General features: G+C 38.4%; 1 protein-coding gene across 5 annotated transcripts in view; it reads right to left on the bottom strand.

The window, feature by feature from the left end:
* Kansl1l (KAT8 regulatory NSL complex subunit 1 like) overlaps positions 1 to 16,763 on the bottom strand; it is a 129,940-nt gene that overhangs the window by 22,722 nt on the left and 90,455 nt on the right. For all 5 annotated transcript variants that reach the window (XM_023710047.1, XM_023710048.1, XM_004626713.2 and 2 more), the window contains one exon: positions 9,915 to 10,119. In XM_023710047.1, the coding sequence (XP_023565815.1) occupies positions 9,915 to 10,119 (205 nt within the window). The remainder of the gene's footprint in view (positions 1 to 9,914; positions 10,120 to 16,763) is intronic.

Here is a 16,763-nt window from a genome sequence, read left to right as displayed (position 1 = left end):
TGTGTGTGTGTGGCTGGCTCAGCCCGCCCTGGGGGCAGGGCTGGCTCAGCATGTGGGGCCCAGTATCAAACCACAGTCCCTGCATGTCTGCCTAAGCTTGCCTAAGCAGGCACTTTAGACCACTGAGCTATCTAGCTGGCCCTTTTTCTTCTTGAAGATATTGTTAAAAGTCAGCACTCTCGCTGAGCATTAACTATTATGTATTGATACTAAAACATCTTGTCTTTTGTAGACAAATGAAAAGAACAATGCATTTTTAATTTCTACTTGTAATGAAAAAACAATGCATTTTTAATTTCAAAGATTGTATGCATAACCACAATTATTAACCATAGGTTTTCTATAGAGAAGACAAAACAATGGGCAGATAGCACACTCTGGGAATAAGAATGTGTGCTAAAAAAAGGAAAACAGAACCAACCAAACAAAAACTTTTAGTCAAATAATGAATAAAATGGTTTATAACTTTGAAATGTTTTAAATGATTAGAAAATGTGAATTAACTTGAGCTTTTTTTGGGGGGGGGGCAAACTGGGGATTGTACTCAGGCCCTTACGCTTGCCAGGGAAGCGCTTATTCTACGAGCTATCGCCCCAGCCCTTTTTTCTAAAAATTATATAAAAGTGAACAAAGCTACTGAAGATTTAACATTTTAGTGTATATTTTTTAGGGGATATTAACTAAGCAAACTAATAACAGGATCGGCTGTGATATGGCTGCCAGTACACTGAAGATACATTACTTCCACTGGCTAAGCAGCTCCAAAATTGTGCATATAATTAGAAGTGCTGCATGCATTCACTCATTCATTCATTCACTCATTCATTCATGTCTAAGTAATGTAGAAAGTGAATTAGTGCTGTTAGCATTCAGTGTTGATGACAAAGAATGACATGTAACTGCATGTCTGCCACCACTTTTCTCCTCTGCGGTAAACATTAGCACTCCCTTCCCAGATCCCAGACAACCAACCAAGCCTCAGAAGGCCAGCAGCCAACTGCAACAGGCAAGACAGATAGAGAATATTTGAGGTTACTTTCCTTGGAAGTGATCTAAAAGAATTAGTACATCATGTAGAAAGTGGGCCATAGAGAAAACATATAACTAAAGGCCATACCAGTTTCTGTCATGCAGTTTAGGGTTCATATTCTGAATGATGAATGTAAACTTTCACTCATGTATCACAATGGAATTTTTAGAGTTATAATCAGATGACACCAAGCTGAGATGTTAATTCAGGTTTGGTTCATGTTCGCCTAATGTGTCACTATTAGGACCCAGCTAGGACAATTTACTAAGTGTACTTAATGGTACCATAGGGCTGGCAATGTAGCTCAGTGGCACAAATGTCTGCCTGGCAAGTGCAAGGTCCTGAGTTAGATTCCCAGGCCCTCCTCCCCCCCTGAAAATCTAATGGTACCATAATTTTCTGTGCCTTTCCTTCTCTTCCTCTTCTCTTCAAAATTAAACCATAACAAATCAGTCAAGACTGGTCAACTATCCAAAATTTCTTTACATCTATCCATTCCACTATATAATTAATCCTACCCTGTATAACCTCAGATGTAGTGTATCAAATTTTTTCCTGATATCCATTTCTCCAGTCTTTCCTTGCTGTCATTGTCCTGCTGAAAGACATCACATTAAACTTTACAAGTATTTTTAGTATTTTACTCCCCTCTGCAAAAACTCATCACTTTCTATGATTACTGAATCATCCTCATTCACATCTGAAAAGGGCTTACATGACACATGATCTGCACCTTTTAAGTGTAACTCTATGGGATAGCCTTATCTTTTTGGTCAATAAGCAAAATAAGACAGTGGGTAATTTGCATGATCTGTATATTCCCATTAGGAAGTAGAGTTGAACCAGAAATGGTGGCTCATGTCTGTTATCCCAGCTACTCAGGAGGCGGGGATAAGAGGATCAAAAGTTTGAAGCTAGCCTATGGAACTTAGCGAGACCCTGTCTCAAAGTAGATATTTTAAAAAAGAGGGGATAGCTCAGTGGTAGAGTGCTTGCCGTCCATGCAAGAGGACCTAAGTGTGATCCACAGAACTGAGATTGTAATCCAGTATTTTCTAGACCCACTCTACAAACATGGAACCACTATGTGCTGCTCCATAGGAAATAGTTTCAGAATATAAGTTGGTATTTTCCAGAGTGCTACAGAGTTACATAAAGCATATTTTCTCACAGAGTATAGCTACACAAGCAGAAATTTTTCTGTCACACCGATGAAAATCAATAGAATGTAGAATTGTTGCAGTGAGGAACTTCCGAAGCAAAATGCTTCCCACTGCCTGAAGGGGTTGCTAGAGCAGGGAGGGCCCAGGAGTAGGTGCTCTTGCAGCAGTCAGGGAGGAGATGGCTGCCCAGTAGTGTACAATCTGTGTGAGTGACCTTATACCACGCACTTTTCTTTTTTCAATTGGACATCTCTCATACCATGGAATTAACCTGTTCTCTCTTTCAGTATCAGTATTAGTTACTTCGGTTCAGATCTTTGTATTTTCTACCCTCAGTATAGAAGAAAATATTACCTGGGATTATGTGTTGAAATTAAACTTGCATATATTGGTGCCTTATTTTTCCAACAGAATTTAAATTTCTGTGAGACCAAGTCATTAGTTTTCTTTAAGATCCTTATATTATTTAATCTAAAAGGTAGTCTGAGGGGCCGGGGATGTAGCCCAGGGGGCAAAGCCCTCTTGAGTTTGATTCCTGGTATCCCAAAACCAAAACAAACAAAAAAAGTGGCCAGTGTTCACAGAAAACTTACAAACCTAATCATTTTACCTTTTAAAAAAGGACATGGAAACATCAAGATGGAGTTTTCATTATGCACACCTTAATTTACACAGCTGGATTATTTTATTAAACCACCAAGCAGTATAATTTGATAATCTATAAAATAACAATGAGATTACGTAATACTTGGAAACGCTCCTTTTGCCAATTTGTCATAGTAGATACATAAAATTTATAAACATAAGTGGACAGAAATTAAATCAGTAATAGTTCTGCCTACTTTATAAGGATTATAATATTCTTAAATTTAAAAAAAATATTTTATGTATTTGGTACAGGGTCTTACTATGCAGCTTGGACTTCTAGTGATCCTCCTGTCTCAGCCTCCCCAGCGCTAGGATTACAGGTGTGTGGCAGGCAAGATGCATCTAGGTTCCAGGGCCAGCAAGTCATGTGGCACCAGGGATCAAACCTAGGTCCTTGTACTTGCCAGACTTAGCCCACTGAACTCTCTCCCCAGCCCTATAACATTCTTAATTATAAGCTTTACTTCAATTTGTAAATATGTTAGGTCTATTGCAACTGTTTTCATAAACACACTTCAAATGGTTTCTGGTTTATATACTACAATTTATGAAGCCTTTCATAAACAAGCATGTACTTTGTTGCATGTTATGGCTGGTGTCTAGATGACCTGCTAAGTCTCATGTCATAGGTGGGGGCCTTTTCAGAGGTGGCTGAATCTAGAGTGTGTGATGCTGGGGTTAAGGGTGTATGATGAGCAAATCAGTCCACTGATTGAATCGCACCCATTCTAAAACCATCAGCATAGATGGAATATAAAAGGGGCAGAAAGAAGCTGCTAAGCTCCTTGGAAGTGATGCTCGCTACCTTCTGTCCGCCCTGTTTTGCCACACAGTGTCTCCTGTGCCCTGCCTCTGCCATGCCACCCTGCCTTGGAGCCAGCCAGCCGTGGACTGAAACCTCTACAAACTGAGCCAAGTACATTTGAGTGTCGGATATTCGGTCTCAGCAATGGGAGAAGTACCTCAGACATTGTACTTCAAAATTTCTCTGTGCCTCTCATTTTCCACTGACTGCACAGTCTATTCTGCTCCACTCCACCTCAAAATGGATATATGTAGAGCAAATAATAACTTTGTAAGAATTCTTGGAACTGTACTTGAAAAACCTGTACACAAGGAGCTACACCTGAGGAGTCACCGAAAAGTATGTCCAGTCTGGTACCTGAACATGCTTTTTGGCTGATGACACCTGAGACTTCAAGCTGGAGCTTAACGCCATGGGGAAGAAATACCGGGGCTCTTGAAAGGAGGGCTTAACCAGTATTTTTTTTAAAAGTGAGAAATGTAAGTAATCAGGGACCAGAGGTTGGACTGTGATAGTTCCAATGTGATCTCACCAACCAGTGAAGCATGTTTCCCATATTCATGCCCTTGAGTTGTCCCTCTCATGTTACATCCCACATCAAGTTACTTTAACCGATAATTCAATAGTAAAGCAAACAGCTAGTTCTAGGACTAGGTCCTAAGAGGAAACAACAAGGGCTGGCCAGATAGCTCAGTGGACTAAAGCGCCTGTGCAGGCAGATGCAGCAGTTGGGGTTCGATCGGGGTTCGATTGTGGCGTGCCATGCCAGCCCCGCTCCCAGGGCACACTGAGACAGTGATTGAGACTGGGTGTGGTGGCACGCACCTGTAATCCCAGCACTTGGGAGGCTGAAAACAGGTGGATCACTATGAGTCCGATCTGTGTAGTGGGATCCTGTACTAAATACATTTAAAAAAAAAAAACAGCTTCTGTATTTGCTTTTTTGAGGGTCACGGCCACTCACTATGTAAAAAGCCATGTGAAAAGACAACATAGAATGTCCTAAAACTATATGGATAAGGAAAAAAACCACCAGGCCATCCAGGCCTCCAGATGAGTAGCCCCAATCTCAGTATCTTACTGCAACTCTGTGAGGGAGCTAATGAAAGACTGGGAGAATAACTACTCAGATATATACTGTATCATGAAGCTAGTAGTTGATTTGTTATGCAATAATCAATATATAAAGCAGCCAGTAGAGGCTACCCTGAACATGCAGCATAGGACACATGCCCACTTCTATGGTGAAGAAAACAGCATTGTGAATTTTCATCTCTATATACCTGATAATCGTTAGCACAATCAAATATGATACATAACAACAGTGTAGAAACCTGGGTTGTGCCCTTTGCTGGTCAACCCCAACCATCTCTCACCCGGCACAGAAGTAAATGCGTACGAGTACTATCACCATCTTTATTTTTGCTTATACCAGAAATGCAATAATCCCTTTTCCAAAGTCTGAATAATCCCAGAATTTTTCATAAATTCAAGTCCAAGTATGTTCTGAGACTAAAGACAAACTCTTAGCTATGAATCTCTGTAAAACTTATGTAATCCCATGGTTCACTGGCATAGGATATCAATTCTAATGCCAAAAAGGAAGACTAAATGGATAGAAAAGGATGAGACCAAAATTTAGGAGGGCAAACATTAAAGCTCCAGACCTGGCATTGAGGAGACATGGTGATGAGATGTAAGAGCCACTGGCTGGGCCAGCCCCACTCCTGTGGTCTGATACCCACATAGCCCCTCTTCTGGGCTGGTTCCACTAATAGGCTGCAGCTTTCCTTAGATGTTCCACACTTCTGGCATCTCAAACTTCCTGGGGTCTCCACTGCACTTTTGGCTTCATTGCCACAGCCTTACTCACTGCCTTTTCAGAATAAATCTGGTTGCGATATGCTAGATTGACTCCTTGGGGTTCCTCCCTATCAAGATAGCTACTATCCAGAGGAGTGACAGGTGGGAGCAGGTGGACAGGCACCATTTCCTTTTTTCAGTTGTCCGTTTGCCTGCTTGGATTGACATATATCATCTTCTTTATTAATTTTCTGTGTGAAAGACTCAAAATACCTTCTTTCTCAGTAAATCCTCTCTAGCTTCTCCTGTACCACCCCCTCTGGTCAGCCATGTTCAATCAGTCCTCTGCTTACAGTATTCTAAGGCTTCTCTAGGTTGCATCTGCAAATCTTTCCAAACTCTTCCCATAAACCAATTTCAAGGACCTCTGAACCAAGTGGTCAACTGTGCTCACACCAATGACCTCACTTCTCTGGTACCAATTTTTTTTTTAATCAGCTTTCCAGTTACTCTGACACAACACTGGACACCAAAACCTGAAAGGAGAGGGTTGGGGGGCTCACAGTTTAAGGGCTTTCAGTCCATGCTCAAATGCCTCTAAGATAGAAAGGTCATGGCAAGACTGTGATGGGGCAAAGGTGCTTAATTCAAGGCAGCTGAGAAGCAGACCATGAGAAAAATTTCAAAGAAAAAAGGGACTTCCAGGCCCAGCCTCCAGGACCTACCTAGACACACCCAGAATTGTGCTCTAACAAGCCTGGGTAGATCTCAAAGCTATTCCAACTGCTGCCCCATTCCAAAGGGCAGAGGAAAGAAGAGCAAATTCTTTCTCTGTTTTCTTGAGTTTGGACATCCATCTGTGTCCTCAGACATCAGCGCTTCTGGTTTTCTGCATTTTTGACTACAGGAGTTACACGAGGTCTTCTCTGTTCCTTTGGTTCAAGATTTTTTGCTTGGGATGAATTACCCCACCGGCTTTCCTGGGTCTGATTCTGGCAAACAGCATATCACAGGCTTTCTGGGCATCCATAATCTTGGAAGCCAATTACCATAATCAATCTCTCTCTTTCATGAAGATAAATGTATTCTCAAAGACAACAGCAGCTTTTCTTCTAGTCTCACTTCCTTCTAAGCTCTCATAAGAATCAAGGCTTTTTCTATTATGCACCTTAAAATTCTTTCATTCTGTACCCATTACCCATGCCAAAGCCACTTCCACAGTTTTACATATTTGTTGTAGCAGCACTGTATTTCCTGATACCAAACTATGTACTAGTTTCCTGGGGCTGCCATAACAAATTACCATAAACTGAGTAACCAAAGTTACAGAAGTAGTTATAGAGGCCAGATGTCAGAAACTGAAACGTTGGCCAGGTCCTACTTCATTAGAAAGCTCTAAGGGGCCAAGGAGATAGCTCAGTAGAATAAGCACTTGCCTGGCAAGTGCAGGGTCCTGAGTTCAATCCTGGGTACTGCAAAAAAAAAAAAAAAAAAAAAAAAAAAAAAAAAGCTCTAGGGGAAAGTGCTTCCTTGTTTCTTGTAGGTTCTGTGACTTCTGCTTTTCCTTGGTTCAAGCCTATCAAAATTACTTGATTTAATTGAGTTAATGTTTTAAAATTTGTAGCATTAACTTTTTTATTGTTCTTATGAATTCCCATCCCTCTGTTTACATTATCTTTGCATTTTCTACTTTACCTATAAAGCAGCTAACATTTTAATTATACCTATTTATGATTTTTTGTCAGATAATTGTAATATCTTTGTCATATTTGAGGGTGCTCTCATAATTGCTTTCTCAGAGTGTATTTTTTCCTAGCATGCAGTAGGTTTTGGTAAAAAGTGAACATGATCACATAATAGAGCCTGAGCTAAATAAACCTGTACTGCAGCGTTGTGTTGATCTGGCTGAGAGGTGGGTTGGCTCAGCGTTTGCTTGGAGGTACCAGACTTCATATTCTCTACTGTCTTTGTTTTTGTTTCTCTGTTTAGTTCTGCCTTTCTTTAGTATGACTGCTCAGAAAGGCTATGCTATGTAGCTGTAACCCACTGTTACCTGCTGGAGCTATTGGTGTGGTGGGGAATGTGATACAGGATAAGGGAAACACTCTGTGATATTTATGACTAAATCTCACCTTTATAGTGTTTCTATGTCCCTGAGCTGTGATCTTAACAAAGTTGGGTTTTTTGTTTGTTTGTTTTTGTTTTTGTTTTTCCATCCCTGTTCCCTTAGGTGAGAGAAGGATACTTGGATAGGAATGGGAGAAATGTTCTTCCTTCAAGCAATAGAGAAGGAAGCTTCGCCCCTAAGAGCAGTCTTTGTTAGGGACTCCCTGGGCCTAGTCTCAGTGGATACGCTCCCCTCCCACCAGTGCCACTAGAGGTCCTTCCTGGTTTTTTCCTGAGAACCTAGTGAAGTGTGGGTTCCCACCCACAGCTGTGGCTCCAAGAGTTTCTCACCCTCCAGTTAGTTAATACCGAGCCTCATGCAGTTTGCCAGGATTATGATTTAATTTTTCCTAGCAGTTAGTTATAGTTATGGTGGCTTCTGCTCCAGCTCCAGGTAAGCAGACCTTGGCTTGGACTTTGTGGATTTCCCTGTCTCTCCACATTTCAGATTACGAGTCTTCTAGATGGGAAAAATTAAAGGTGGTCTATACCTTTGTTTGCTTACAGTCTTAAAACTGCTCACTTTTCCAGGGGCAGTCTTTTATATATTTATAACAAACCACCTAAATTATACCGGTAGATCTCTTCCAGTTGGACTGCTGTGGCATATGCATATGTAAAATATTTTAGGCAATTCTACTAATGAGTAGGAATCACAAAATTACATTTCAAAACTGTTACTTATCCACTGCTTGCAGCAACTGTTAAGAAAAATTATTGTATAAAAATAATGTGACATGGGGCTGGGGAGATAATTCAGTGGTCTAAGTGCCTGCCTGGCAAGCTCAAGGACCTGAGTTTGCCTGTAATCCCAGCACTGGGGAGGCTAAAATTGGAGGATCATTATGAGTCTGAGTTGCATAGCAAGATGCTCTGCCAAATAAATAAACAAACAGACAAATAAATGATCAAAAAATAACGTAACATATCAAAACTTTAAAAATCATTTCCTCATAAGTTGACTTGGGAAACATCTTTTAAATGACAAAATAAAACAGTTATTTAAAGAATATTTTAGGGCTGGCCAGATAGCTTTCCAGATAGCTCAGCAGATTAAAGCACCTACTTAGCCAGCACAGGGACTAGGCATGCTGTGCCAGTTCCGCCCCAGGGAACACTGCGACAGCGATTGTAACTGGGTATGGTGGCGCATGCCTGTAATCCTAGCACTTAGGAAGCTGAAAACAGGAGGATCACTACTAGTCTGATCTGTACAGTGAGACCCTATAGACCCTGTACTAAATACAGAAAACAAAAGAGAATATTTTCAAGCTGAGGAATAGGAATTTTTACTATATACTAGTTAAAATATTATTATACTAATAATATTTTAACTAGTATATAGTAAAAATCAGTCTTTTAATAAAACCCATTCATGAAAATTCACATTCTTATTTATAATTGGATTTAACAAAACTGGAAGTTTGCTTCAAAAATAAAGCAAACATACTGATTTTTATGCAAGTATTTTAAAATAGTTAATGTAGTCACAGTCAGAAACAAGTACAGTAATATTAAGTAATACCACCTAGGGGAATTTCAAAGAACTATATTTATTTTTTATAAATAAAAATGTTTTTCATAATGCATGATTTTAATGAAGGATATTTTTCTAGTATAAGGATGGGCATCTAAAAGTGTACTGCATAGGTCTCAGAAGAGGAAAGGAGGACTGTTCATGGGATTAAGAAATATAAAACCTTAAAACAAAAGTTTCATTTCTTCCAAAATAACTCAGTTGTGTAGATTTTATGTAAACAACAATTCTTAAGAAATATATAGGGCCGGAGAGATGGCTCAGTAGAATAAACGCATTCCTGGCAAGCACAAGGGCCTGAGTTCAAGCCCCAGTGTTGCCAAAAAAAAAATGATAGATAGATAGATAGATAGATAGATAGATAGATAGATAGATAGTATATCCCCATTTCCTTGTTACCCTTTCCAGTATGTTTAAATTTTTTTTCAATTAGCACAGGCAAAATAATTTTTCCAACCAAGAGTGGGGACGCTAGGCATAGCTCAGTGGTATGGTACATGCAGGAGGCCCCAGTTCAATTCCCAGCCCCAAAGAATAATGATAACAACCTAAGGATTTGAGAAAATTCAGAGTGCATTGCTATGTTTTAAAAATTTGTAAATTCCATTTATATATTGATAATATCTACTGCATAATTTAATACTGTATTTTTAAGTTTTCTACATATAATTATTCTCAATAATTGTGCCCTATCCACATGCACTGTATACAAAATGTACTGATGGTGAAATATTTGTTCCTGTTTGCCAAAGATCACCTTACCTGGGGAGCCCAATAAACAGTGGGGCTCAATCTGTAGAGTTTTCGTTTTTGGAAACTCTGAAGTGGTCTTGTTCGGGCTGCTGTACTCATGACAGTCAAAGAAGGAGATTTCAGTTTTAGCCTGTCTTTTCTCCTTTTCTTACTGTGCTTCTGATTAAGTAACCAGTTACTGGATGAAGAGAATTCCTCTAAATTTTCTGAAGAACTGAAACGACACAATATAATTAGAGGGGGGAATAAGAAAAGCTAAATGTAAATTGCCTTGGTCTATTATGATAGAAGAACTTTAACTTTCGCAAGTAATGTGTAATAATTGGTGAAAGAATTTGTATAATATGGAAGAACATATTCAAGTTGTAAAAATAATTTCTACTTCTTTTTCCCCTGCAAAATACATATCCCAAAAGTTAGACAATACCCACAAGTTTTTTAGTCTATCATTGTTAGTTGTAAGTCAGTAATTTATATATATATATATATATATATATATATATATGTTTTAATACATGTAGTTTTTGCACTTGGGTAAAATTACATATGATTTAGCCTATGATTATAGGCTAAAAAGTGCAAGTCTCCTCACTATAACATTAGTTGCTCTTAAGCAATGAACACCATTTCAGTGAATTCTTAGTTGATACCTATTGTAGAAATTTTGCAAATGCTTTTGATGATACAGAAGCTATAACTGTAAAATAATGAAACTATCACACAAGTTACATGCAAAATAATTATAATTACACTATATTAATTAACATATTTATCTAGTTGCAAATTTGTTAGTATATTACATGTAAAATAAACTTTTTCAGTACTACAAGTTATTAGTCAAACATATTTATGTAGACTAAAGCTACCAAGTTTAGTATTCAAACATTAACACATAAGTGTGCTGTATGTGATACCACTAATCAACATATAAGTTCTAAATATGTTATTTGGTTCAAGTAGGATTGATGGTAAACATAAGGTATGATTTCTGCATAGCAGTATTCTTGGTTTGGAGTACAGCATTTTCTTTATCCATTCATCTGTTGGTGAACATGTAGGCTGCTTCTGAGATTTAGCTATTATGAATTATGCTGCTATAAACATGGGTATGAATGTGTTATGAGATCTCCAACTCTTTTGTAAAGATACTATTAGAGGAGGAATACCTGTGTTCAGTGGAATTTCTCGTGTGTTGTTGGAGGCGTCTCCACGCTGACCTCCATCGTAGCTGTGCTACTTTACATTCCCACCCACAGTGGAGAAGGGCTTCTTCTCCTGAGCCTTTGTAGCATTTGTTCGTATTTGGTATCTTGCTGATGGCCATTCATTCTGGGGTAAGATGGTACCACGATGTTTTGTTACTTTGCATCTTTCTAGTGGCCAGTGATGCTGCGCATTTCTTCACTTACTGGCCATTTGTATTTCTGTATAGAATCTATTCATTCTGCTTGTCCATATTCTTTTTTTGCTTGCCCATATTTTGATTGTCTTTTTTTTATATTGGGATTCTAATGTTTTTGAGTTCTTTATATATTCCAGATACGTGTCTTCTGTCTGAGGAATGGATGACAAAAATATTTTTCACTCTATAGGTTGTCTTTTCATTCTGGCTTTTGTCCTTTTTTTCTTCGCTGTGCAGAAGGTTTTTAATGTGATATAATCCTATTTGTTGATTCCTAGACTGTGCAATTGGGGTTCTGCTCAGAAAGTTCTTGCTCATACCAATGACTTCAAGAGTTTTATCTACATTTTCTTCCAGCAGGTTAAATATATCCTGCCAACATAAGCTTCTTTGTTCCATTTTAATTTAAATTTAGTACATGGTGAAAGATGTGGGTCTAGTTCAATCTTCGGCATGTGGATAGACAACGTTCCTAACACGATTTATTAGAGTCTGTCTTTCCTCCAGTATATGTTCTTGGTCCCCTTTTCAAAGAGCAAACAGTTGGATGTGAAGGGGGTTTTCTGCATCCTCTGTTGCATTCCATTGATTGTCATGTCTGCTTTTATGCCAGAACCACACTATTTTTATTACAGTAGCTATATAATATACCTTCATGCCCAGAACTGCGATGCCTTCTGCTTTCATGCGAATTTTAGCATTTTCTCTAGTTTTTTTGAAGAATGCTTTTGGAATTTTTACTGGGATTGTGTTAAATTTGTATGTTAATGTTGAAGGTATGGCCTCTTTGACAATATTGGTTTTGCCTATCCAGGAATAGGGAATCTCTTTCCATTTTCTGATGTCCTCTTACATTTCTTTTTCAGAGCACTGTACTTTTCACTGTAGAGGTCTTTTACTTTCTTAATTAGGTTAATCCCTAAAATTTTAATTTTTCATGGTGGTATAGTGAATGGTATTTTTCCTTCTTTCTCAATTTCATTAGAGGAAACGCTATTGATTTTTGTGTATTTTTATATCCTGCCACATTACTGAACTTGGTTATTCTAAGAAACTTTTGGTAAATATTTATATAGAAGATGATGTCATCTGAAAATAGTAATTTTACTACTTCACTTCCTATACCTATCCCTCTTCTCTATTTTTCTTGCCTAATGGCGCCTGCTAATACTTCAAGTACTGTGTTGAATAAGAATAGTGACAGTGGACAACTGTGTCTTGTTCCTGGTTATTTTATATTTTATTTATTTTTTATATTTTATTATTTTATTGCAATTGGGAATCAAGCTCAGGACCTTATGCTTGGTCATAGACCTGGGTCAATCACCAAGTTTTAGTTTTCGGCATGTAGAGAGCCAGTTTTTCCAGCACCATTTGTCAAAGAGGCTATCTTTCTTCCAGTGAGTATGTTTGGCCTCTTTGTCAAAGATAAGGTGGCTGAGTGTGTTTGTAGAGGCTTCAGCATATTCTAATCTATTCCATTGATCCTCAGGTCTATTTCATTGCCAGTACCATGCTGATTTTATCACAGTAGCCTTGTAGTATAATTTCCAGTCTGGAATGGTAATGCCACCTGCCTTGTCTTTATTGCCCAGAATTGCCTTTGCTATTCTAGGTCTTTTCCGGTTCCAGATAAATTTTAGGAATGATTTCTCTATGACTGTGAGATATGTCGGTGGTAGTCTGATAGGGATTGCATTAAATCTGTACAGCAATTTTGGGAGTATGGAAACAACTTTTGACATTGCCAGTCAAGTGGAAGACCCAATACTATTATGGACTACTGGACTATTTTGGAATATTTTGCCGAGTTCACACACCTATAATATTTAAATGATGGAACTAAATCAAAAAAGGGGATATAGATGAATGACCATTTTGTATCTGTGTATTCAAAATGGTTAGGATAGATATATAGTTACATTCTCTTAATTCAAGGAATAGAGGGATTTGTTTTAATAGTGTTTATAAATAGGATATCATGTCTGCATCTTGTACAACAACCACTAGGAAGGCAATATGCAATGTGTTAATTATTGGAACTGTCCTACCAATTTGATTTGAAACTGTCTCATTGCTATTTATTTCTAATAAAATTATGGGGGGAAAAAAAGGCGACTGCAAGCAGTTACAGAGCCCGCTGGTTCGATCCTGGGCCTGCCGTGCTGGCCCACCCCCGGGGTGTGCTGAGACAGCAGGTGAGACTTGGCATGGTGGTGCGCGCCTGTTATCCCAGCTCTTGGGAGGCTGTAAACAGGCAGATCACTACAAGTCCAATTTAGTAGTGAAATGCTGAACACCCTGTAGACTGTCTCTAAAATTAAAAAAAAAAAAAAATAGACCTTGAAATTGCAAGCTTACAAGTGGAATACTGTCTGGTGAGGCAATACATTACTTTTTTTTTTTTTTTTAAGATTTCTATCTGGAAGCTAAAGAATAAGATTTCCTAAACAATACTTTTTTGATCCTTTATGTTATTAGCATATAACTTGGTTTGAAAATAAGTTCAAAAAAAAAAGAAAAAATAAATTCAGCAGCAGTCTGGGATGTAGCTCAGCAAAGCAGCACCTGTGTGGCAAGTGTGGAGTCCTAAGTTTGATTCCTGATACCAAAAAAGAAAAACACATTAAAAAATCAGTAACTGGGAAGAGCACAGAAGGGTAGGTTTTTCTGACTCATGCTTTTTCCCATTTTCACTGTTAATTATTTAATTCAAGCTATGATGACCTACTTTCATCCAATACTTGTTATACCAACACTTTTGGAAAATTAATCTAATCCATTAAACCATTCTCTCCGCCACTCCCAACTACATACAGTCTTTCAAGAGATAACAGAAAGGTTTCATTAAGTAGCAGTTATTAGAGGTAATCATATTAGGAGACCTAAGAATTCAATTATTGAGAATAAAAGTTATATATTCCATTTATGCTATTTATTATAATGTTAATAATTTGAAAAGATCATTTTCCAACCTAGCTGGAAACATTACAACTTGATGGTGATTTGCTTTCGAAAATGTTATTTAACACTATGCCATTAAAATCCTCCTGGAATTTTGGCATCTAAGACATATATTAAACTATAATCAATGTGCGCTGTCATTTACAGAGAAAAGAACCAAGGACTTTTAGTATAGTGGTATGAAAGAGCCACATCCTTAAGGTAGCCTAAAAAGCCAGGAGTTGCTCACAGTAGATCACCCTTACATACCAGGACTACGAGTGATAGAAGAGCTAGGAGAAACAGGCCGACACAACCGTGTGCTACACTGAATAAATCCCGGCCTTTCATCTTCAGCCCTCGGCCCCCATAATGTATATGCCCTGCTCTTAGCTTTCTTTTTTTCTCTGTAATTAGGGTCTATGGGGTACAGAGTCTCACTAGGTAAATCAGACTCCAGATTTTCCTGTTTTCAGCCTCCCAAGCGCTGGGATTACAGGTGTGCACCACTGCTCCCAGTCTCAATCACTGTCTCAGCGTGCCCCGGAAGCAGGGGCAGGGTCGGGGCCGGCACAGCACAACCAGTCTCAAACCCTGGCCAGTGCACTCTGCCTAACCAGGCGCTTTAGTCCACTGAGCTATCAGGCTGGCCCTTTCTTTGCTTTAAAATATACTATGAGGTCAAGGAAACTATGTTCAAGGAAGAACACAGAATAAGTATTCATTACAGAATTTAACATATTGCCTTAGTTCAATGTATTGAATAGTTTCCCCAACACCATTCTCAGATTAAGTATACTTAAAGTAGAAATAAGCACTGGAGAAGATAATTAGAATATTCCTTCCTAAAGAGACTGTGGTAACCATACAGTTCCTCATGGAAACATATGAATATACAAGCCTACACTTGCTATACTGGGTTGAATAGTAGCTCACTAATGCTTATGTCAACCTAGAACTTCCTTGCTTAGAGATAGAGCAAAAAGAGAAAGGAGAAGTAGAGTAGGTACACATGTGATTAGTTAAGGGTACATTAGAGGTGCTTAAGTCCTAAATTGGACTAGTAGCTTCCTTAAGAAGAAGAGATACCCAACAGGGAAGGTTGCCATTGAGGATAGGTGGAGTTCATGGCGATACGTCTATATCCTAGAAGGAAACAACTAACACACGCTAGAAAGAAGCAGGAAATGAGTCTTACCTGAAGGCTTCAAATATTATTTTAAACTAAGAGCTATTTGCAATTTTTGTGGAGAAGCCTATTTTAGTCACTTTTTCGTCATGGTAAGACTATCCCCTACTTTTTTTTTTGGCTCACATGTATTAGATGATTCAGTCCGCAGTTCCTGGCTCCACAGCAAGAAAGGCCTAGCAGAAAGGTCTGGTGGAGGACAGCTACTCACATCATGGTGGCCAGGAAGCAGAAACTGAAGAGGAATGGGGGTGAGGCAATAACCATGTCCCCAGTGAATCTCCTTCCAATCAGGCCCCACTTCCCAAAAGCACACTCACCATGGAATTCACCACTGGATTAATCCACTGAGGGGTACAGCACCCCAAGATTCAACCATACTTTAAAGCCTTACATCTGAGTGTGTGAGTGCTTTGGGGGATATTCCATATCCAAACCACAACACAGTTCTACAAAACCAATACATCCATAAGCACACTCACCTAGGAATCAGTTTTTGAGTGATTTATAATCTCTATTTCAAGTGTTTCTTTCTCATCAGTTACAGCTTTAATGAACTCAACCTACAGCATCCCAAGGTAGGCGGCAAGCCTTCCCGTACTTTTCCCCAGTGCTCCAACTCCTTCAACAGTTGAATTTACTACATCGTTTTCCCTAGATACATCTTGTACTCAGACAATCCAATAATATTATGGATGGCAGCGACCAATTTTAAAGGAACTATATAAGATAGGATTTAAAGTAGCTAAAAATAGCCCACAAAAGACACCCTTTACCCCAACTGTCAAAAGCCCTCCAAAATGAACACTATCTCAAGATCATACGCTACTTAGTAATGTACCTCAACTACTTCCCTGCTCTGCATAATCTATGGGGGCTATACCCCCTACTCTAAAAAACATGTCTCTTCCATTTCATCAGTAAGAAAATATGTGGAAGTATACAGTAAAATTACATTAAAAACAAGGTGATTTCTAAAAACACATATGCAGTTAGTAAAACAAAATAAATGTTAAAGCCACATTAACTATAAAGGATATAGAACTATATCCAATAGATCACAACCATGAAAATATATAAAATGTATATAAAGAAAAATATTTTGAGCAATGAAAGTGATGTCTTTATTTTTGGAATTTTCTATTTTTGCTACAGTGAACTTGTATTATTTTTATATTAACAAAACCAAAATAGCACTTAAAAGGGCATCTTATTCATTAGGTGTCTAATACATTTTAAAATGGGTACTGAGAACAAATGAGACTTAGGAGATAATAAACAAGCATTTATGAATTTTTGTTTGTATCCTGATTCTAACAATCAT

The sequence above is a fragment of the Octodon degus genome, unplaced genomic scaffold (assembly GCF_000260255.1).
Source record: "Octodon degus isolate 3935 unplaced genomic scaffold, OctDeg1.0 scaffold00016, whole genome shotgun sequence".
In the NCBI taxonomy this organism is placed as follows: Eukaryota; Metazoa; Chordata; class Mammalia; order Rodentia; family Octodontidae; genus Octodon; species Octodon degus.
This window is presented reverse-complemented; position numbering and strand designations above follow the sequence as displayed.